Source organism: Varroa jacobsoni, unplaced genomic scaffold (genome assembly GCF_002532875.2).
Source record: "Varroa jacobsoni isolate VJ856 unplaced genomic scaffold, vjacob_1.0 scaffold_1419, whole genome shotgun sequence".
Classification (NCBI taxonomy): domain Eukaryota; kingdom Metazoa; phylum Arthropoda; class Arachnida; order Mesostigmata; family Varroidae; genus Varroa; species Varroa jacobsoni.
Window position 1 is genome coordinate 234,775 of NW_019214321.1, and position 22,622 is coordinate 257,396.

General features: G+C 43.4%; 1 protein-coding gene across 4 annotated transcripts in view; it reads left to right on the top strand.

Annotated features, from left to right (window-relative positions):
* Nucleotides 1–3,092: 3,092 nt before the first annotated feature.
* The window catches only part of Duox (dual oxidase), a 138,803-nt gene continuing 119,273 nt past the window's right edge, over nucleotides 3,093–22,622 (top strand). Inside the window, exons 1-2 of one of the 4 annotated variants that reach the window (XM_022849678.2) lie at nucleotides 3,093–4,224; nucleotides 13,433–13,957. In XM_022849678.2, the coding sequence (XP_022705413.1) occupies nucleotides 13,804–13,957 (154 nt within the window). In that variant the 5' untranslated portion in view covers nucleotides 3,093–4,224; nucleotides 13,433–13,803. Of the gene's footprint in view, nucleotides 4,225–13,118; nucleotides 13,958–22,622 lie in introns of those variants that run through there. The other 3 variants (XM_022849680.2, XM_022849681.2, XM_022849679.2) reach the window with 3 other exon arrangements.

The window sequence follows — 22,622 nt, forward strand, 5'->3', positions numbered from 1 at the left end:
TCTAAGGGTTTAGCGGCTGTAGCATATAGTACCGACAAAAAACCCAGAATTTATATTAACGCTAACTACAGTGAGCGGCGCTTTCTGATTCCATTGGATCTTCCATTTACAATAAGCAGGAAATATTCAACGTTCGAATTTGGATACACGAGGCGAGCACTGCGCATCAAACGTTCTCCAGGGTTATTTGATGTTATTATATAGCGTATTTAAATCTATTAGGCTCGCTAAGGTGAGCCAAATTGACCCGTTACAGGTATCCTCTATAGCTTTATTTCTAAGCAGACAAAAAAACCTGTTAAATATTAAGGGATTGAACCGATTTCGGCAAAAGCAAAAAAAAATAAACCAATATAAAAAATCATATTTCCTCTTGTACCAATCCCCAGACAAGCTTCGTACTCATATTTGTCCGTGTACGCAATACTGAACGGCGACAGAGCAGCCGCTTGGTGCCGCCTGACTCAAATTTATACTGACAAAACATCTACGAGCGACCGTTTGCTACCGTTTGTGAATCTTCAGCTCCTACATATAGAACAAAGAAGGAGTCTACATTGGACACCTTGTTCTCCCTTGAGTAACATATTTTCCTGAAATGCTGTATATACTGCAATAATACTAGCAAATCGGAAACTCCTCTATACAATATAAATTTCTCTCTGTCTACTCTGGATGTGCAGAGGTCGGCAGGGCTGGTGGTACTCGATTTCATCGCAAACTATAAGCCGGTTTATCATCGACGGGTGATAAACGCATCCAGCTGCAAAGGAAATGTAGCCGTAGTATTCCCGTGCCATTATCCTTGTCTGATTTTACTGACTACGTGTTTCTGTCCTGGAATAGGCCTAGACATAAGAACAATATGCACACGTCGAGCATATTTACAAGATGAATGTTCAACAACGTTCACACATTCACATCTTTTTTACATTTGAGATATATCCTGTTGCCCTGATGCGTATTTCATAAATATTCCCTTGGATTTCTCGTGGAGATCATAAAAAGTTTTATAACAAACGCCATAGATCATGTTTTTTCTCGTAAAGATATATATACGCATAGAAAAATGGAGAGCTCGATTAATATTGTACAATTTGCCGACAATTAGGGGAAGGCAAGTTTCTTGATTAAACATCTTCAACAATATTCGGATCGTACGAGGTAAACTGAGTCATCTACAATAGACAAGTTAACCAAACTTCGTTTCGAAGTCCCACAAGTAAATTGGATCTCATTGGAGGTAACGTTCTGTGCTGTGTTCGGGAGCGAACGCTACCCACTGAGGCGATGACTAGTTCGAAAAGAACTACCAGCCAATTGAAAGGTGGAGCGGGCTGTACTCATTATGTAACGCATGCAGAAACCTGATTCAAGGTTCAATAGGCGTTGCCAATTCGTTTGTCTGCTCATTACCAAATATGCCAATTGGAAATAATGTTTTATCGTAAAAATAGTTCCAAGCTAGGATCGTGTATCTCAGATGACCACCATCATCTAAATAAGTTTTTCAACTTTAACAATATTGTTATTAAGCATCGCTTCAAACGATTCGTCCCTTTTAACCCAAAATGAAGTACGTCAACGTCCGATTTCGAATAGTTACAGAGGCGCTTTCGTTGTCCAAAATTCATATAAAATAATAAAGCATTGCGGGTCGTCAAGACAAGCCTTTCCGTCACGCACCCAATTCCAAGATATGTCGGCCCAAAACATCTGTGAGCCCAAATCCATTATACGCAATCTTTCTATGAAAAATATGCGTGGATTTTTTTGATCTATAGTGTTTGGTAGTCTGCTAATGAGCTTGTAGTGAATATTTTAGGTAAGCCAAAACTATCCTTAACTTCTCCTGGAAAATATGACATAAAGTGACAAACTTTTGGCTACCACTGAACTTTAATCCGCGTTCTAAATACGCACCGAATATGGGCAGGTCTTTTCATAGAAAACAATACTTATTGTGATATCGTCTTTTATTGTATATACTGTTCAATGCCCTGAGCTGTTATCGGATGCAGACATTTTACAGACAGAGTTTTTTAGCCTACGATTAATCTATCAAAGGGCACTGGTAGATAAATACTTCATGAAAAATAGAAACGAGTGACTCTAACGACTGAGGCCACGGTCTGTACTTTTGCTTTGATTGCCAATCCTTTATATGCATAGATGATTTATCGTTTATAGTGTCCTCGGTTTTGTTAGAAGACCCGGAGAATCTCCCAGTGAATTGCTTATCCGAAGAAAGTGACGGCTTCTATTCGTTAAGGCTCGTTTTTTTTACCTTGTCAGAAATTGTAACAAGGCAAATGGGTTTCATAATATCGTCCTGTGCGGAGTACCGCTGAATGACTCACGCGCGTTGCTCTTATCGCGTCTAGCATGGCTACTGCAGCTTTATGGTTGGGGTAATTCTTGGAATGACATCTTTGTCAAGCTAACCATTAATGCTCGTTACCTGTAGCGGCGTAGTTAATCGCGTACGATGTTGCTGCTACGTTAGTATGAACGTCGACGTTTTTCGCCCCCTTTCGCTAGACTCGACATATGTCATCGTCATAAACAATGCCCACAGTACCAACGCTTCACTGCGCAACACTCCAGTCCACAAATACCTGTCTGTACACCGATTTTGCCAATCACACGGGCTACTATAAGTCGGCACATGAACTCGTCCCAGGTATTTGTTTCGCGTTAGCGTCTAGCCGCGCCTTATCAGGATCGTTGTGCCCTCATTCTTACTCCTTTCGAGCTCGTTACTAGTTGGCTTTAAACGTATAAGTTTTCTCCGAGAACAGCCTCGAACCGTCCACCGATTGACCCGACGCGCCCTAGGATTTTACCCGCGGCAACTTCTTCGAAGCAGACGACGCTGACGCCTCTGAAGACGCCGACGGCAATGGCTGCAGCGGTTTCTGTACCATGCGTACTTTCCCGCGTCAATAGCAGTTGCTAAGAGCGCCGTTGCTGGAGGCGGCCACAGAATGTGCGCGAAGGGTAAGGATCTGCACAAGCGGCTGCTGTTCCGGCTGAGCCGCCCGTCCACCGCCGTAGACGCAATGTTTGTCTTGCTGACTGACTGACTGACTGACTGACTGACTGGCTGGCTGGCTGGCTGGCTGGCTGGCTGGCTGGCTGGCTGGCTGGCTGGCTGGCTGGCCGGCCGAATCACTGCTCTATACTAAGAAATCTGTTTGCGCTGTTCGAGGGACCGCCGCTGTCGGAATCAACAGCAGTCTGTACTGTCCCGGAGACGACTGTCGCCGCTGCGGATTTGCACGATCGCTACTGCTGCTGCCACCGTCGTTGTTAATAGCGTTGCTTATAACAAAAACTACCACGATGCCAAGCAGAAAGTGGGAAAGAAGGACGTTTTCGGCGACGGCGGCAGCCGAACCAGTAGTTTTTTTATCGTAGCCGGCAAAGGCGGTCACGGTAAGCAGGAGCCGTCTTCTGCAGTTTAAATGTGCGAGTGCTGTGAAGAAGTGGCGGAAAGTCGTCTGTAGCGTGTCCTGCACCGCAGATTCGCGACGGCGCCATAGACAAACGGGCGGCTGGAGATGGCGAAGGAGTACGGATTTCGATGAACCTCAAACTGTCAGAGACAAACCGAAATAACAACTTCGTCATTATTCAACTTAGGTCGTTGCATCAATAATGCTAGAATTATTTTACTGTGGTCGTCTATGCAAATAGAAGACTCTGACGTGCAAAAAGCGTGGTGAAGAAGCTACTTTGATTGAGAGGTGGCTCTGTCAGAAAAGTGTGGGAACTCAGAGAGCCATTTCGCGGCGGTGTGCTTGTTTCCGTGGATTACTTCGTCGACAATTCCTCAAAATCTGTCAGTGTAATTGAGTGAATGAGGGCAGTTGGAAAGGGATTGATCAGCATCTGAGCGAGAAGCAGAAGGAAATTCCCGAACAATATTATTAAACGGATATTAGCGACCTGTTTTCCTCATCTAGTTAGTGGCCTCTTTTCGTGTGCACTACAGCGCCGATGTGCTCTCATTCATTTTGATGCACATTGTGCACATGTGAATATCGTGCTTAGCTGATCTTCGTCATCTACTTGTTATTGTTACCCGCTTTCTAACAGGATTTACTTCATTAGAAGATACAGTCTTCCTCCCTGCTTCTGCTGTTCTTCCAGAGGGCGTCAAAATTACTACTACGTCAAACGAAAATATACTCGAAAAAACGGTATCATTTGTCGTTATTGGTGAGCTTCGAATTTCGGATCGCAACATATACACAGGCATTCCTACATACACATACACACATACACGCATACGTTTTGATAAACACACACTGGCCATTTTTTCTTGACCCACAAGAACATCGGCGAGCCAGCAGGCTTTATTTGTCGGCATAGAGCAGGCTTTCCGTTTCTGTCACAAAAATCGTCGTAGTCGAAGAAGTACGACAATGTGTTAGCGAGCTAATATTGTTTTTACTTAACTTCCGTTGACCATCGACGGGTCGTCACCATCATTTGCTCTCTGTCGTAATAGCGGTGCCGTTCACGGTAGTGATGCTACTGCTGCTAGTCAATAACTATCTTCTATTTTTTTTGTATGTCCCTCTCTAGCGAATGTTACTACCGCCCGTGGTTCGTTCGGCCTTTTTGTTATTGTTGTTCTAGTCTTCGTCCCGACCTAGACGTTGCTTGTTGCTAGCGGATGCTGGAGACAAACAGATAGTCCGAGTACTGAATGGCCCGCTGAGCTAATAGCTACAAAGCTTTGGCAGCTGTTCAGCTCCTTGTCAGTGACGCTGTTCACTCGGCTGTTCGGTTTCGTATAGAGAAATCACCAATGCGAGCGGCGCCGCAGCGACAGCGACGGCGCCGCGGCGACAGCGACGGCGCTCGCACTGGTTAGCAGGACCAAGTCTAGGACGCTAGGACGCTCAGAGAAGTATTTTAACGTTGTTTGGTTTTGTTGTTCCGTCCTGGACGAGCTGCGATAATGTGGGCCGGCACTAGGCTTGAAAACAAAAGTGTGTCGCTTACCACGGCCACTCCTCGTGAAACTGTTGCTTGACAAACTCCACGAACGTACGTCCATCCGTTCGAGATCTACCAATGTTTTTAGTTAGCTTGATAGTTATAGACTCCAGTAGTCATCGAGAGTTATCGTATACAAACTAATGGACAACTAAGGCGACAAGAACGACGACGAGCTGTTCGAACGCGTATTTGTGCTTTCATTCGAAACATGGATAAACTTTATCTATGCATCGATGTGAATGTGTACAGCAAATCAGAGGCCAGTAGGGTGGTAATAATAAACTGATAGGACATCGCTAATTACCTTCATCAGTTAATATTGAACTGTACTACTGCTGATGTGCCTGGCCGACAAAGTGGCCAGTTGAGTCATCAGCTGATGACACTGACCGCTGACAAATCAAAATGCATCGCAATGGTTTCCCGTTACCCGTTAAGGCGCGACGGCCAAACTTCGCAGTGACTCAAAGAAATAGCAACCTAGTAGGCGTCACATGGCGATCGTGAACGTTTCAACGGCCCAGGAGGTTAGCGAACGTAAAGACGCGATGCGGAAGTATGCACTCTACTCTTCTCGAACTAAAGGAATCTCAAGGCTCATTAGAATAAAGACCGCCCGAACCATTACATTTCCTGTAAATTCGATCCTTTGATAAGCTGTATATAGACAGATATATAAGGCAGAATGATAGTCTCACAGCATTTTTGAACAAGTGTTTATTTAACTTTTTTAGCTCTTATCCACATTACATTTCGCTATATCGCAATTTTACCGAATATAAAACGCAGACCCTTGAACGGCTCTCTCTCTCTCTCCATTGATTGAAAGACCATTTTTGACCCAGTGGTCATATCCGTTGAATATAACGGCCGTTCATTGCGACTGGGTACGATTAGAGCTTTCCTTCAGGACTTGGGCTACTGCGTATCTTCAATGAATTGCTTGTTAGTTCTACAGATAACTTTTTATTAGACCATGTTCTAAGAACTATTGAAAGGTGTAAACTCACTGAAATATCCTAGACAAAGCCACGTGGAAGAAGAATGTTAAACAAATGAACTTTTGGATTGTTAACAGGCCAAAGTACAAGAATGCAAGTATTCGAAACGGCCAAGAAGCCGCAAAAAGACCGTTCGACCTTATCTGAAAAACTAAATCGGTAGTTGATGTTTTTTTTTTCAAAACGGCCGTTCATTTTTGTATATAGGAAAAAAAAAATCGAGATCTATCAGAAATGGTTCTTTGAGCGCTTTTAATTTTTGAGCCCTTTAAATTTAAATCAGATTGATAATTTTCCTGTGTGCCTCATGAAGGCCTTCCTCAGATTTCAGAAGCCGTGAAAACTGGCAATAACGTAGATTGTCGATTCGGGACCAACAAAGAAATCTGTCCAACCCGTAGACATTGAATAATAGCTGACCTTCGCTCGACTTCCGAAAGAATGGTTTCGTTGTTTTGTTCTAGAAGAAAAAGATTAACTTCTTTCTGTTACCAAGAACACATGCCCATACAACAAACAGCCCTCCAATGTTTGTAGGTGCGTAACCTGTATATACCAGGCTATTTCCTTTTTGCTGACAAGGTCATGCTTAAGGCTTGTCAACTACTTCGCAGATGGCAGCTTTTGCATCAATCCACCCATTAACTATTTGGAGTCGCTTGCACCGACTGACTCTCCTCAACAAATTGAATAAGTTTTACTTTTATTTTAAACGTATTGCCTACGAACACCGAATTTTTGGATACTACTATGTATAGTTTATTCAAAAGAGATTTACTTCCTTGCAAAAATAGGTTACATGGCTAAATGTTTGAAGTTTTATGTACAGCACCGTTATTGCGCATTCCGTCAGACGACTCCGAAACGCTTGCATTCGAATGTAGACGGCGTCGTGTTCCTTAAGCTTAGTAGATAAACACGTTAGGCACTACGCCATTCGGGAACTAAGTTACACGATTAAATCAGGAACAAGTGCAAACTTCGTATGCTCTTCAAGCAGTCGGCTATCAATAAATAGGCATACGTGTGGCTGTAGCAACGGAGGAAGTAGAACAAAGACATGGAAGGCAGGTATTCTAAACTTCTCACCGTTGCTGACGACGCATTACCCTCAATGTAAATGGTCATACATTCTTCTGTCCCCTGTAAATACCCACGTCAATGAATGTTCCGATGTCGGTGACACCAGCTGGGGGTCGTTCTTAGTGCTTACTTTTTCTGCTCTAGGCTTTGCTGGGGTCTCGCATTGCTCCGGGGCCCGCTGGTGTTAGCCGATGTCGACCAGAGCTTGTCACAACTAGAAGAGTATCGGCGATCTGTCCCGCATAATGATAACGGATGTAGAAGATACCAACAAAGAATGGTAACCTTTCCATCAACAGTTCTTACCGTTGTTTCGATTTCGGAAGGCTCTAAAGAGGAAGACGAATAGAAGCATACCCTCACGTAATTTACAAAGCCATTGGAATGGACCATAAATAAGTGCAATATAGGTGCTATATAACTTGTGATTGCGTAACTATTTCACTTGAATACAATGAAATGATATCGTTAACTTATGACGTTTTCTCGAAAAGTCTGGACGCGTGGCACAGGCATCCTTAAGGATATACATTAATGCAGAGAATTTTGGTCAAGGGTAGCTTGCATGCAAATTGTTCTAGTGTAAATTGTGTTTCTGTGTGTACTTCTATAGTACGAGCAGCAACATATAAAGTAATTAAGCCTAGAGATTGTTGTGCAGGCCTTTACGGAGCTTGAGGATTATCTACTTCTACTAATGATCTTATTAAGATGCAAAATCACAACAGAATCATAATGAACTGCGGTGACGTTGTCTCTCGCTTTGAAAAAAAATACTTTTAGATCTTCCTAAAATCTAGTTGTAGAATTTTAAACGGTTCCCACATCACAAAAAAAAAACAAACAGAACGTTAAAAAATGAGTCTAAAAAGACTGTACTTTGTATGTATGCTCGTTAGTATTCAACATACATTCTCATACTCTTCCGCAGTGTTCTATATCATGGCCTCGAGAGATTCCTTCATCAGCTTCTTCAAATCACTTCAAAAAAATTAACTGTTTCCAATTTTCCTACCGGCCTTGTAAAAGTTCCTTTAGCACTACCTCTAATCCCGGATGCACAGTAGCCAATTGCTATAGGCTGGGGACTTCTCCTAATTTATACCATTCGCTAAGATTTAAGCTATGTTCGAAAACTTAACCCCTATTAATCCGGCCAAAAATTCTATCCTACTTCCATTTCTGAACACAATATACATGAACACATATGGCGAGTCTGCTATGATTTTGCTGGGTCTTTGTCTGCCAATCTGTACACATGCATTCGTATATCTGGTTTAAATCATCGACGTCGAACAGCCACGACGGGGTCTTACCTGCGCCTCAGAGGTTTAATTGCGGCAGAAACAGCCCGACTCACCCATTTAGCGTACGCCCTACCCCAATTAGTTCGATTAGAGTGGAAGACGACGGTAACTGTGCAAAATCAGTGTGGCACTTAGCTTTCGAAGTGGGCATCATGGCCACCATCGAAACGGCTAGTGGTCTCTGCTGATTGACTTCAGCAATCACAGCAGAAGTGTTATAACGACTGCATAGGTACCGTAATTAACGTCAATTTTAAGCGAAGACGATGATGACAATAGGATCGTACGGTGGTGAATATGGTGGTGTTGGTAGCAAGAAAAAAAAATACCCAAAAACCTTAACCGGCAATCGGCACAGAACTGCGATTGATTGAGTTCAATTAATACCGAATTTTCTGTTCAGCCGTTCGTTCGATTCTATCCGAGTGACCCACTGCTACTAGGCCTGATGTATGTATGTATGTGTATCTACAATGATAGCCCATTAGTCTATGGCTACCGTGCTGCTCTAATGTCGTACTAATCATAAGAATATGCGTTTACTATATTATAAGGTTGTGCGTCCCGCAGAAGTATATGTGCATACCTGTCTATTGAAAGTAGCTGAACATCGAAGAAGCGCCTGTATCACGTTTTCAAAAGCTTCACGATAGATATACGGTAACTGCTATTGTTGATGCAGGAAATCCACTATATTTCAACGATGTACATACACGCTCATGCCGACTGAGACCCAGACGAGGTCCACACCGATGGCGACGGGCCTTCTGCGGTCACTTCGGGCCTTCGGCTCAAACTTCGGGACATGGCCATTCCTATTCGTTCCACGGTTTTGTCCGCTGGCAGTCATGACGACTATTATAGTTTCCGTCATGCGCCGCCGGTTAACTTCGGTCCGGTTCGATCTGCGATCGAGCGGACCATCCCGGTTCACTCCGACTGCCATCACTTCTATAGCTCTTGGTATGCCGCCATGATCTTATCTGATGCATTGCGGTAATTGAGTTGCTGGGAATATCCGTGCCTTTGCGCTACTGCTGTTGCCAGAAGTCTTTTCCTTCTTTGTCGGTGTCCGAAGTCGGAAGCAGCAGCAGCAGCAGAAAATACAGAGTGGAAACACAAGGGTGGCAGTAGAGAGAAAGGGAACTGTGTCACTATTTATTTCGAAGTTCATTGCGAGTACTGCTGGCCAGCGTACCGGTCGGCTGCGACGATCGATTTCTCACTGCGTCCGTAATAAACGCTTACGCGAGTGTCGAGCAGTGTTTTTTTCACCGCTCAACGAACAAATGCTAGCAGCCGAGCGCTGGATGCACTCCGAGCTGCGCTAGGAGTGATCGTGCTGTTGAAGTTGGCTATAGTTACTGCAGACATTACTATTTACGGGCGCTGATCGAAACCCGCTAGGCAGCTCCAGAAGACCTCTTGTATACTGGGTCGAACTGGCGGGCTGTTATTAGACCTAATAGAGCACTATGAAAAGCGCTCGGCAAAGTAAGCAAGTGAGCCTACGATCATATCGTTACTGTACTAGGTTGTCCCGTCGTCTCGGTCCATTTCCATGGACAAATTGAGCATTGCCACTTGCTGATTACCAGTGCTTGCCTGCCTGCATCGTCTAGGCCCTACCACCAACTAGCAAACGCGTTCATAAATAGCTTTCATGGCATTACTTAAAGTACCACTAATTAAAGTGGAATATGAAGTAAAAAGACAATTACCCTATTGAGAAATCGTTGTGCGCTCGGGTTTTATAGAACGGCTGGCCAACTCGTACTGACTGAAATAACGTGACCACCATCCTCGTCATTCTTGAAACGTTACCGAAATCAGCTCGAGGCAATCAGCTGAATTCAATGGCTTCCTGATTTTCTGCATGTGGCCTGTGGTGCCTGATTCCGACGAAAGTCATTCCTATACAATCAAAAATTGCCAAGCATTTAATTGCGCGGTTCTCTCAATGACGTCCAACTGGGCATTACTGATTCCATTCATAATAACAGCAAAAAAGGCGGTGTCCAAAGCGGATTTTTGCCATAAGAAGATCTCTTTGAAGAAATCAACCTTACAAAGAGGACAGAGGGCAAATCCCAATCGGCGTCGAATTTAAGTCGTCAAGTTCGTTCGATCGAACTCCGAGGGCCGCATCGGCCGCTTGTCACACTGGAATTAAATCAGTATTACCTCATTCACTCATTGAGATCACAATAAAATCGATCGAAGCGTGCCGACAAACGTAGGTGTTTCACATCAACAACAGACGGTGTACAGATTTTTTTTTGGCAAATGTTGATCTATGACTGTTTAGAAGACCACGTTCTACTATCCGGTCAAATCGCGTATATAACTATATTTCGATGGGGCTGACGTTTCGACAGTTGTTGCTAAATTATTTCGGGGAAAATATATTTTTTCTTGTCAAAAATTGTTTTCAGATCACTCAACGTGCGCCTCTACTTTGCCTGTTCAAGTGCCTGTTGAAGATCTGCGTGGTCCATTTGGAACTTCATCGAGGTGTAATAACGCTATAACTGTAGTGGCAATATATGAGCGAATACAAAGCTAATGTAAATCTATTATACGATACGAAGCTATCATCGTTTATCTTCAACTAGATGGGGTCTATTTCAAATCCCGTTCCCCCATTGGCCCCGATAAAGTAGACGCGTCCGACTCGTGACGGATCGTTTTTACCATTGTGCTAACGATTTCTAAAAGTAAAGCAAAGCAAAGCAAGAATCATAGTACTCATCAAATGTTACGGAACTGGAATTGAGCGCATTGACTTGTCTGTCGCGTTTATTTATAATCGTCTGCTGGGCGTAACATTTCCACAATTTTCGCCCTTCATACTATTGTCTATGGCCGTTCACCAAGCCGTCAAATAGCAGAATCATTATGGTGTCAATCGAAGAAAAAGGCAGTATTTTGTTAAATCATCGTACAATCGTATTGACTTTTCAGTCCACTGCCTTCGGGAGTGAAAAACGTGCTGTAGCCAGATCATCGAACATCGTACCAGCTATTACAGTCACATCTGTGGTAAATAGCCGATCCCGATCTTATTATAGTTTGCATCATTTTCATAGGAACCTGACCAGCACCGACAGATTGGAAAGGCAGTAAAGTAACGGCAGATTAGGTCTTTTTTGTTGTTAACCTACTGCTCGAATGGAGCCCCTACGGGGATGTAAATTGTCGACATCGCCCAGAGTGTTCTTGTCACGGTGTGATGACGTATGCACGTGCGGCGAGACGATGAACGCCGGTTCGGCCCTCCAACACCTGTTTTCCTGTCAGGAATCTGTTCGTTTTGAGCTCTGCTGGCGCGTCGTGTTTACTACAATGTACTGACAAAGGGAACTGCGTCCGCCTTCCGACAAATGCTGTATTGACCGATAGGTTGCACGCAGATGTGCGTCACCTGCAACCCATTGGACCTCAGTTGACGCGTTCGTCTTACTGATACTGTTGTTGTCATTGTGACCACTTCTATCGTTCTTAGTTTAACGTAAACGATTTACATGGACGTACCATCATGCGTAAACAGGGTATACATACAACATTATATGTCTGTGTTTACAGACGGTGTTTAATATGTAATTAACAACAGTACTTTTTCTATCGTTACCGAAAATAGTATGGGTCTAAGTTGTGAAACAGTAGGTGAATACCACTTAACATTGCGCTATGCTTACAGAATAGAAGTATGTTTAAAAAAAAATTTGTCAACCCAATCGGTTTTCAAACGTCTTAGGTATTATTATTTGAAAGATATGATTCGGAAGAAAGTTGTACGCTGTTTTCGTTTGCAGTTTACCGTGAGAAAAAGTAACCTGATGCTGTAGTAAGTAAGTGTCGCCGGAAGTTGATGTTGGCCCACCTGGGTTTGATCCCGCTTGACATGAATTAAACCGAAATATCAGTAGCCACCCACTGTTGACTGTAATGGACGGAACAACCCGCTGTTTCAGGGAAATTTAATAATAATTTCGACCGATGTGGGCGAAGTTATCGTGAAGAGTAAGCAGTTTTTTATGGGTATTTGCTATTGCACAAGAGATATTGGCTACTAAAGATGTATTGTAAACACTATGTAGACATAAAACACTTCCAGGATACCACGATTTGAAATCGACCGTCAAGACAACCCAAGTTAAACGCCGGGGAATAACGGTAAGAGCAGTTCGATTGCGGGCCAAAGAGCTGCCTAAATAGAAGGCGACTGGCGGACATGAAATCACCTGTCTGGTTAGCTTGCGAATCGAACATTATACTGAAGATAGCTTTGCGTCACGTCACGTCACGTATGACGTGTTTCGATTTGTCAAGTGATATTCTTAATACATGTTAGCTTCGATTGCCACTAATTAATTTGGCCATTAGAAATTCTTCTTTACAAGTTCACTTAAACGTTATTGTGTCCTCATTGAACTTTACGCCATCGAAACGCTATTGAAAATTTACCTGTAGTTATAACTCTTTAAAGATTAGTCATGTTAGACAGACACGATAGGCTATACAGAATATATAAACAAATCTAATGTTAAGCTCTGTTTCAATGTTCCATTATGTATATTTATAATATTCTTCTATTTGTGTTTTCAAATTTTTAAAAACAGCTGTATCAAATAGTGGGCTAAGGGCCGTATATAGCTAAAAGAGTTTTTTTTTGTATAGCTTCCGCCAATGAAAACATTATAGGTTTGCTCTCTTTATCGTGAACTATATCGTCATGGTACATCTCGCCAAAGGCCCACGAGGCCTCGCCAGCTCCTTAGTGGTGTTATATTGTGATCCAAAATTCGAAGCGTCCTGTTTAACTATTCGCTCTAGCCAAGGGAGTATTTTATTATAAAATCGAGTTGGAGCGTCATAGTCTACCTGATCGCATGATATGACCCTGCTTCTTAATATTTATTTGTGAACGACCGTTTGTTTTGGGCACAGGTTACAGGAGCAGAAGTCGTACATCGTTTAGATAACGTGTCATGTTATTTCTTGGCTTCATTGTTTTGATCATGGTAGTGGCAAGCAACGTCCATTCATCGTGAGTGCAGTATCCGCCCGCGATACACCGCGTCTTCGCGATATTCCGCGCAGGCTTGATGCACACCGAATACGCGACTCATAGTGTCCTTAAACAAAAGAGGAAAACACTTTCATCGGTGATTTTACGTCAAAATTACATCAGCTGTTTGAGATATTTCGCCTGGACAGGAAGTCAACATCAACGTCACTAGCGCGCTAGGTTCCCTGTTCGTGAAAGTTTTGCCTCGCAAGATTAGGTGAAGCTCGTACCACGCAATAGCCTAGGAGCGTACTCGAATCCGCGGTAGGATGTGTGGGCCAAAGGTGCGCAGCTGACAGCGTGGCTACTGAATATCATCTTGCCGTGGATGTGGGGCGCGCGCATGGAAAACATGCGTCCAAAACAGATTCTTCTCCATTGCGCCCCATATCTAGGGACCTATATTGCCTTAGTAGTGTGTGTGTCAGTGGGGATCATCATCGCGTCGATCGGCGTCACGTTAGCTCAGCCCAGCATAGACTGTGAGTACCGATGCCACATTATTGGACAATATTGTATATTAGCTCTGTAAGGCGTTGCATGTTCTTGATTTTTTCTATAATATCATAACCTAAAAAAATTCAACTCGAAGGACAATTCATGGTAGGAGCGACATTTTGAGAATTTTGCGCAGATATACTACTGCAGTACTATTATTCCACTGGAGCTTCTTTTTATTTCAAGCCAGAATGTTCTACATTTAATGCTACTGTTCATATATATATTTGAATACAATATCTTATTTTAACCTCTAGATTTTAGATATATGTTATGTTATAAGTCAGGCTGGTGCTATTTCATAATAGTGCAACATTTTACGGCACGTTATACTCAAAATGTACATGTACTTTTAGAAATCGAAGACTTTTCGCTCAGATGTCGTCACTCGGGCTTTTAGCAGACAAGTTGTGATGAGCCTTAGAAAATCAGAAGATTCAAGTAATTTCCGAATAAAAGTTATCTCAACTCGCCGTATACATTTTGCCCTTAGTAAAAGTCCTATACAACTAGAACGCAGTGAGCCGTTATTTCAAAAAGGCCAGGAAGCAAACTTGAAACTCCAACCCAACTTGAAACCCACTACAAAGGCAAGTACTAAAGGCTAGAGAGCCGTGTTGGAAGTCTCTCATCTCAAAGTACACTTAGGTGGATGTATATAAGAATACGGTACCTGCTAACCTCGGTAATAGGTTAAAAAATTCAACAAATGGGTAAGGTAGAGAGGCTTGCTTCTCTCACATTACCATTAAGTACTAAACTGTGACTTGTGATAAAAATGGGTCTGCTACAATAATCGCGGACAGTCAGGTCAATGGGTGAACGCGATTGAACCGCTGACAGATTAGCTTAAAGCAAAGTTACAGCTGCAGTGGTGTGTAAATGATGGGTTGATGCAGCTTGATGAATCGGTCACAATCGAAGTGCACTGCTATCAGTTGGAAACAAAAATCAAAACGTCATATTTTTTACACAGAGCTAACACACCACTGCAAGATAACTCTTGACTTTGCACTGCAAGAGTCACCATAACAAAAATGCAGGACATAGTTGGAGACGCTATGTCATCCATCACACTCGGCATACATGTAGCAGTTGTCTCTCGAAACTTCCCAGACATCTGCGACAGACAAATAGAAATAATGTACATATATACTTTAATCGAACATAGAATAACCAAGAGAAAATCAGGGCTTACTATGTTATATACCGAACGCGTATAATTAGTAGTTTAGGAGCGAGTTTATGTTATTTCAGTTGCCTTACAAATAAGCGATGTGACCGTTACAGACTCCTTGATGGACATTGACTCTAAGTAATATACTAGTGAGCGTTGGCTCTGTTACATGTTCTCTATTTGTGTGCGTTTGTTTGTGACTAAAATAAAGCTGTGGACATCAGTCCTCGCGGAGATCCAACGGAACAGAAGAGTAGTATCAGCCCCAGTACAAAGCATACGCCATTCAAAGAACTGACCAAAACAATGCTTGATCTCCGTGCTGGTGGAAGTTGTAGTAGAAATAGGAAAAACACGAAGCCACTGCGGGCGCTAGGGGTATATACCTAAGGCCTAGCGATGCGCGAACGATGCTACATCGTCATAATAATCTTACATATCTTCTAGTCACGTTTTCTTGTACACTGCAGAGCTCATTTCATATGATGAACGCTATATATATATCAAATCGAACGGCAAACCGTTTAAGTTAAGGTAAAAGCTTAGCTATTGCACTACACATGCGCACATCTTCTTTTAAGTTCTAGTTATACGTAGATAGACGGCCATTAAGTCCTCAAAAGTGATGTAGCCTAAATGTATTCTTAGATTGAATAATGCTGTGGATTTGGCCACAGTCACCTAAATGTTGCTAAAGACAAACCATTTTATGTAGACACAACTGTCGTTGGTGAATCCTAGATATTGGCGTTTTCCTCGAGAATTTATTGCCGAGCACTTTTTATACCATTGCGTTCTTCACAGTCCCCTGGCCATCACCCGACACTATATGAGAACATATCTGAAGTAAAATGGCATGAGATTTTATAAAATCTGGCATTGGGATCTAGCTGGCAATTATCGCCAACGAACCGGCCCACTATCCAAAGCCTTTTCGTCCCACTAATGAAGGCCTTTCAGAATTCAATGCAACCTCAACCTCAAGGCAACCTGTGTCGTATGTACGCTTTGGCCCTAATCTAGGTCTAGTAGGAGTTCCAGTTAGCAATCGCCGGCACGTACTATACACGTCCTAGATGTAGCGCTATCAGCAGAAACTGTCGCTAAGTGGGATACTTGGCTGCCAAAGCTCACTCCCCTTGGAAGCACGCCTGCTACGAAACGAAATTCCTCTTTTCAGGGTTCTCCTTCCAGTGCTTAATTCTGATAATTGTCAGTTGAATAACGTTAAGGTTGTCTTAACAATGGCAGAGTAGGCAGATGCAGGAAGGACTATCCCCTATACTACCCGACTACGGTCCCTGACCATTGCTCCTTTCTCCTCCTTCCCTTTTTTCTTTACACACCCCCGTCAACTAGTCTTTAAGAACTTGTTATCAGTTACACAGTTATCAGCAACCCTAACTAGCTCATCTTAAATGCGCGTACCGTGGCGTATACTGTGTAAGACTTAATGATGAGGCTTGGAATGCTTGCAATTCTTGGGGCGAGATTCGTCTGCTTTGGCGGCCTATTTTGAAGATGGAAGGTAACGCGGCGCCAATAGCAGCAGAAGCAACTTTAAATGCATCGCTTTATTCAAGTGATTGAGATGAAAGAATGTTGGCTGAATCACGGAATGTACACGACCCTGAGGGGAGTGGCAAAATAAGTCTAGTGATAGGAGGCTCAGGGCGAAACGAAGGGGTTTTTGAAACAACGAGACTGAAGAAAACAAGAGATAATTTAGTGCGGTTGAACGACCTGGGCTACGCAACCCTTTCGCAGTACGTCTTGCACCTGTGATGGCGGACACGGCGGCGGCATCATCGGTAGACACTAGCCTAAATCTGCGATGTAGGCGAAACCTCTTGAGATAAATTTTTTAGTCTCGTGCATGTTAGCAGCTAATCAACTGGCCGACGGTTGCTTCGTACATGGTAACGGTAAAAGGGGTAAAGAAAAGAGGCGGTGAGGAAGCGACGTTGGGGGAGAGCAGCACGCAGACGCTTGCAGTCGTCGAGATGAGAAGGGGCTGTATCCTGCTAGGGGAATCTTTGGGAAACGTTAGCGCTAGCCAGCAGCCCTACTGGATATGTGGGCGCAAGCGAGGCATTTTGCGAAGGAGACTATGCCACTCCATCAAGTGCATGTACAGACGCGCAAGAAAGACGGCCGGCTGGTCGCCCGAGTATATTTTGGGGATGCTGTGTACTGTAGAGCAAGGCAAGGTATAGTTTATTCAGTAGTAGGCTGTGATGGCTTGTAGCGAAAGCTGGCGTAGGAGCTCACAAAGTCGAGTTAGTCCGTGTCAAAACTCCCTACCTCTTTTGTGAATCTATCCAGGCTAGGTCTATCGTTAGGCAGCATTAAAGCGAGAACGAAGCTGCCTATTATGAATACGTAAGATCTTTACCTCAACGCAGTGGCAACGAGAACGGCGCCACGCGCCATATACTACCCTTGTGCTAATGCCCCAGAGGGGTGAGGGTGGCGTTATCAAAGTGACGGGGGTACGACGGCATCGAAGGAGCTAACGCTCGCGCGTGGTTCACTCTCTAAACTCTGCGCGTAGACCTACGTATAATATTATGCCGCCTGTTCCGAGGGGGATTTTTCTCATTTGCTGTGCCTACAGTACTCTTCTTATTACTATTGTATTAGTTCCGCTGAAAGTAGAGCCAAAAAAAAATCTGGCTGTGATGAAAAAAATTAACCCGACACTAGTTGTCAAATTATATTTTATTTGGGAATGCTTCATTATTTTAGGGCCCAAATAAACGGTATCGGCATAGAATAGTGCAACGCAACAAATTTGCCGCAGTGAAATTGTCATCTACAAAAAAACAAGGCTCGGTAATTTGTACTAGCGGGTATTGTGGAATCTGTGGCAGCTACATAAAGTTGCATTCAAAGTATGCTTTACTGAAAAGCTGAGTCCTTCTTAATGGACTGCCTCTATCTTACACAGATAATTATATTTTTCCTTATTTTACACGAATTCTGCGTCACGTATCATTAGTCGGACTGAAGAACGAATTGCCCCTGGTCTGATTTCAACCAGAAACTTCACCGCCAACTCATCGTGTCAGCACAGTAATTTGCGTTGACTGCCCCAAAAATGTTTCGCTTTTTACCCGATAATGTCCTAGCGATAATGATGTAAGTAACCTAGAGTACAATACGGCCCTGAACTTTATATATAAAATGCATTCTCCCTATTTAAACTTATGTTACCGAGAAGAGTGCATTGAACTATCGGCTAACTTAGACGCTAGACATCGTTGTTTCGTAATATGGTGAAAGCCTCGTAGTTCAAGTTTCGTAAAGTTGATAAACTTAAATGTAAAAAATACTCATCTATGAGATATATGTGTTATTTCGTCGTTTACTCCTTCTCGTTTCGTACTCAATGACAATTTTAGCTAGTGGCTTTCTTCGCCACTTAATTTCAATTGCAAGTTACTATAGAAGCCGCCTCTGCAGGGACAACGTCATCACAGACCCCCGGGCATATTGGCTTTTAGTAATGGTGACCAATGGCTGTAACGAACAAGACACGGTCGTGTCTAACCGCACGAATGCCGGTCAACAGAGACATTTTTACATTAGCACGATAATATTGGCATCCGTTAACATTACCTATTCTTCTACAAATACGTTTTAAATTGAAGACCTTTTTTTTTTGACTTCTTTACTTTTTCTACGCCAGCCTCTGCTCTCCTGATCGCCGACAAAAGTTCTTGATGATATTTTCACTCGGGCTGTTTGCCGTCGGCGTTGCTGTAGCTACTTCTGCTATTACTTATTAATAGCCATCGTGCTCCTCTGAAGTGCGACAACTTTGAAGTTTGTATTGTTATTTGCATTGCTAAAACGCGTAACTAATCCTATTTTTGGGGCGATTAACGACCAAGAAATTGTAATAGAGTAGCAATTTGTCTGGCAATGGGCCTTGCAGTTAGTTGAAGTCGAAGCAGGCTAACTCTGTTTAAGCTAGCTAGAAGAACGATTTCCTTCTTTGCAGTTCCTTCTGTTAAGAATTGTACACGGTGACTATGAAGGGAAGAGAGGAGAAACGAAAAGCAAATGGGAGGCGAAAGAATGAATCTGCTTTCGACACGTAGCTTTGCCCAGATGATAGCTGGGCCTTGAGCTTGAAGGGCTGGGTAGAAAAGCCATATACCGTGACAATGACAGGTGTTGTTATTGTTCAGGCTGTCGGCGTCATTGGACAAAAGGAAATCTCGTTTTTCCTTAGCTTGTCATTGTCATGATTATCGAATCTCTTCATCGATGACGGCAATAACGTTAACTCTCAGGGGGACAACTATCGAAATCATATGATCACTCACCGTCGGCTTCGTGCCAATGACGCCATATAACCACTAATATATACATCCTAGCGTTAATACTGTTCGAAGTGTAGAGACCAGATGCAGTTATTGCTCTAAAAGGGATACGATCGTCATTTGAAACTGAATTCAAGCGAAAGCTCGTCGTGCTTGTAAAATTCGTACATTTCCATCAAAAAATTCTCCCCCCCCCCCACCCCACCCCGAAAACGGTCTGTCAAAATGAAGGTTCTCAGCACTATGCGGAAACAAATATTTTTACTATATAAACTTAAATTTTATGTTGTATATTGTCAACCTGTCTCTGTTCCAGTACACATTTGAGATATAAAACCACGTTAGCTCGATTTCGTTCTTATTCTATCTATTGATGATTTATTTCCGTGAATTGTAGGTTTTTGGAATCGACTAGCGTATAGCAACTGTAAGCGGCCTTGCCCTTCAATAGAATGCTGCCATCATACGGGTAGTCGTTTTGTCGAGTGCGCTTTAAAGACTGGACAAAGATTTTCTGTTTCCTTCCCGATAGCAAAATCGCTTTTGTAGACTGGCACGACTGTCCGCCAAACCTTTTTCAAGACCTAGGTTTCTACGGCGTGGCTCCAGGACGACCACGGCCGTCCTTCCTTTTAGTTGATCTGCGAAGGTAAACTGAGTCGTTTTAGGTTAAGTGCTTTTATGCTTTCTAGGGGGACCGGGCTGGGCAAAGCAAGGATTCTACCGAACGTTCGCTTTTTTTGTGAGTGATATTCCTGGCGTCCCGTCACCTAAACCTCTTCCTGCTCCTTGAATCCTTTATGCTAGCGCAGCGTGGATCGTCTGTTAAACCGATCTTTCTTGAAACCTGCAGGACTATTTCCATTGCTGCTAGCAGTGCATAGTTGGGTTTGTCGGCCTTTGAACTCGTAAGAATTGGGCTTTTGAACGGTGCAACGCGCTCGTTCGCATCGCTGTGAGCACCGAAACCAGAAAAGTTATTGAATAGAAAACAAGATAGTTTGCTATCGCATGTGATTGTGTGTAGGGTGAACGGCCATTGTAGCTTTAAATGATGACACAAACGCCTTGTTTTGTTAATGTTCTAGATTTGAGCTAGACTTCGCTTAAAGCTTTGTCTGATGATGCTTAAATAGTGTTTAGAATGTTACCTGTCAGATTTTGATTTAGATATCACCTGATTTTTTGTCTCATAGTTGTTTCAGAGCCACATATACTATTCTAGGCCAATAACCATCCTTGCGCAATCGCTTTGATTGGGCCTTTCACCTCTAGATATTTCCGCGCCTAAGCAGGTGACCCTTATCGTTAGCGGCATTTTTGTCACAGAAGCGTTGTTGTTTTTGTAAAAGTGCTGTATGATTATGATGACGCTGATTTCTTCTTGTCAAACACCGCACAACCTGAAGATGGGTCACAACAGTGGCTTAACGACGCATAACGCATCCTCTGCTTTTCTCGTGGTCCACCGCCCTGTCTAAACTGTAGTCGACAGCTGGTATCCTACGAGTGTCCACCTGAATACGACATGAGACAAGCACCGCTTACATTGAACGCACATGTGGCACTCCGACAGCCCTGACTACAGCTCTAAATCCGAAATGCCGCGATGGTCGCCAACATGGCCCCTACAATCCGTTCTGTCCATTGTTGCTGTAATTCGTGTGTGCTTTCCTATGTTCCGTGTCATAATTTGTGTGCGTGTAGTGTGCGTCGTGTGAAAGCGAGACAACAAAAAAGAGTCACATAGATCTAGCTGGAGGGCGATATAACAGCACTAAATACATGTGGGATTCAGGCATCACGTTTTGTACAAACCAACGAATGCATGATTAGAAAGGAAAAGCCTGGTACTAGATACCGCTCACGGAGATGGAGACATTGACTGGTTATTTGTCTGAACTAACAGGCCAATGCCAATCAGTAAAAATCCTTGCTGTTTGTTTTGTCCGTTAGCTACCCCACGAGGAATTTACCCAAGCTACCGAACGGTATTCCTGAACCAAAGATAGCATCATCCGTAGATGAGCATTGTCGACGCCAAACACTCAGGTACTCGCGCAGACGAGTCAGTTGTTAACGGAGAGACGTGCTGCTACTGTCGGAATTCGTTTTTCGAAAGGAACAGCCGCTAATAGCGTGCGGAATCGTATGGAGTAAGACCCCCGAAATCGCCGACGATTTTGGATGCTTTCGCGTCTGTGTTCCACAGGAGCATTTAGAAACACCCTAGCGTACCACGATTAGATAAGAGACGAAGAACGCGGCGACACCATGACTTATGTTTTGCTCTTGTTCTGCACTGGCTGTCGGTACTGCGGGCCACAATGAACCGGTTTATTACGCACATTCAGTGTTTATTGCCACGTCCCTGCGGCTGGAGTACTGGGCAGGAAGCATTCAACCGCACTCGGGTGATAGCGGTTTCGCCGCGACGAGTATTCCGATGATGAAGATTGCTGTCTTGTTCTTTTTACGACTGAAACGAACGGTGACGTGGAATTAGGCAATATTCGAGAACATCAGCAAAACTCAGCTGCAGTGGAAAAAGGCCAAAAAAAATCCTGTCCACTTTTCTGTACATGGGATACCCGTCAGAAGCGAAAGCGACCAGCCAAACAGAAATGCTCGCATTCGCCTCCACATGGAAAGCCACACCGTGACCGCTGCAAACCAACAGACCCCGTTCTGCGTCCCCTATCTGTTTTTTGTCACATAGCCATTCATTCAAATTTGAAACAAAGAAAGAGGAAAGCTGAAATCGGCGGGAAACGATAAAAACGAAAATACCACGTACGTCCAAAAAAATACGAGGCTGTCAACTGGGTAGAGTAGAGGTAAGGATTTAAGTCCACTTCAAGAGAGGCAAGCTGGAATGACGTCTGTCAGAATGCAATCGAGCTGGTGAAAGAAGGCGCGTAACAACAACGGACGAAGATCGATGATTATGGTAAACGTGCGTTGTTAAATAAAATATTATAGCACCAGCATACTGGCGAGGGTTGGTCGAAAGCCAAAAGTTTGATAGCCCAGAAAACGCGCTGAACAAAAAGGCTTGTACCATTAATACCCTGTAAGCCTAATTGGACTACAGTGGATCTGACTGGATTCGGCAATAGTCATATAACGCAGTCCGTTAGG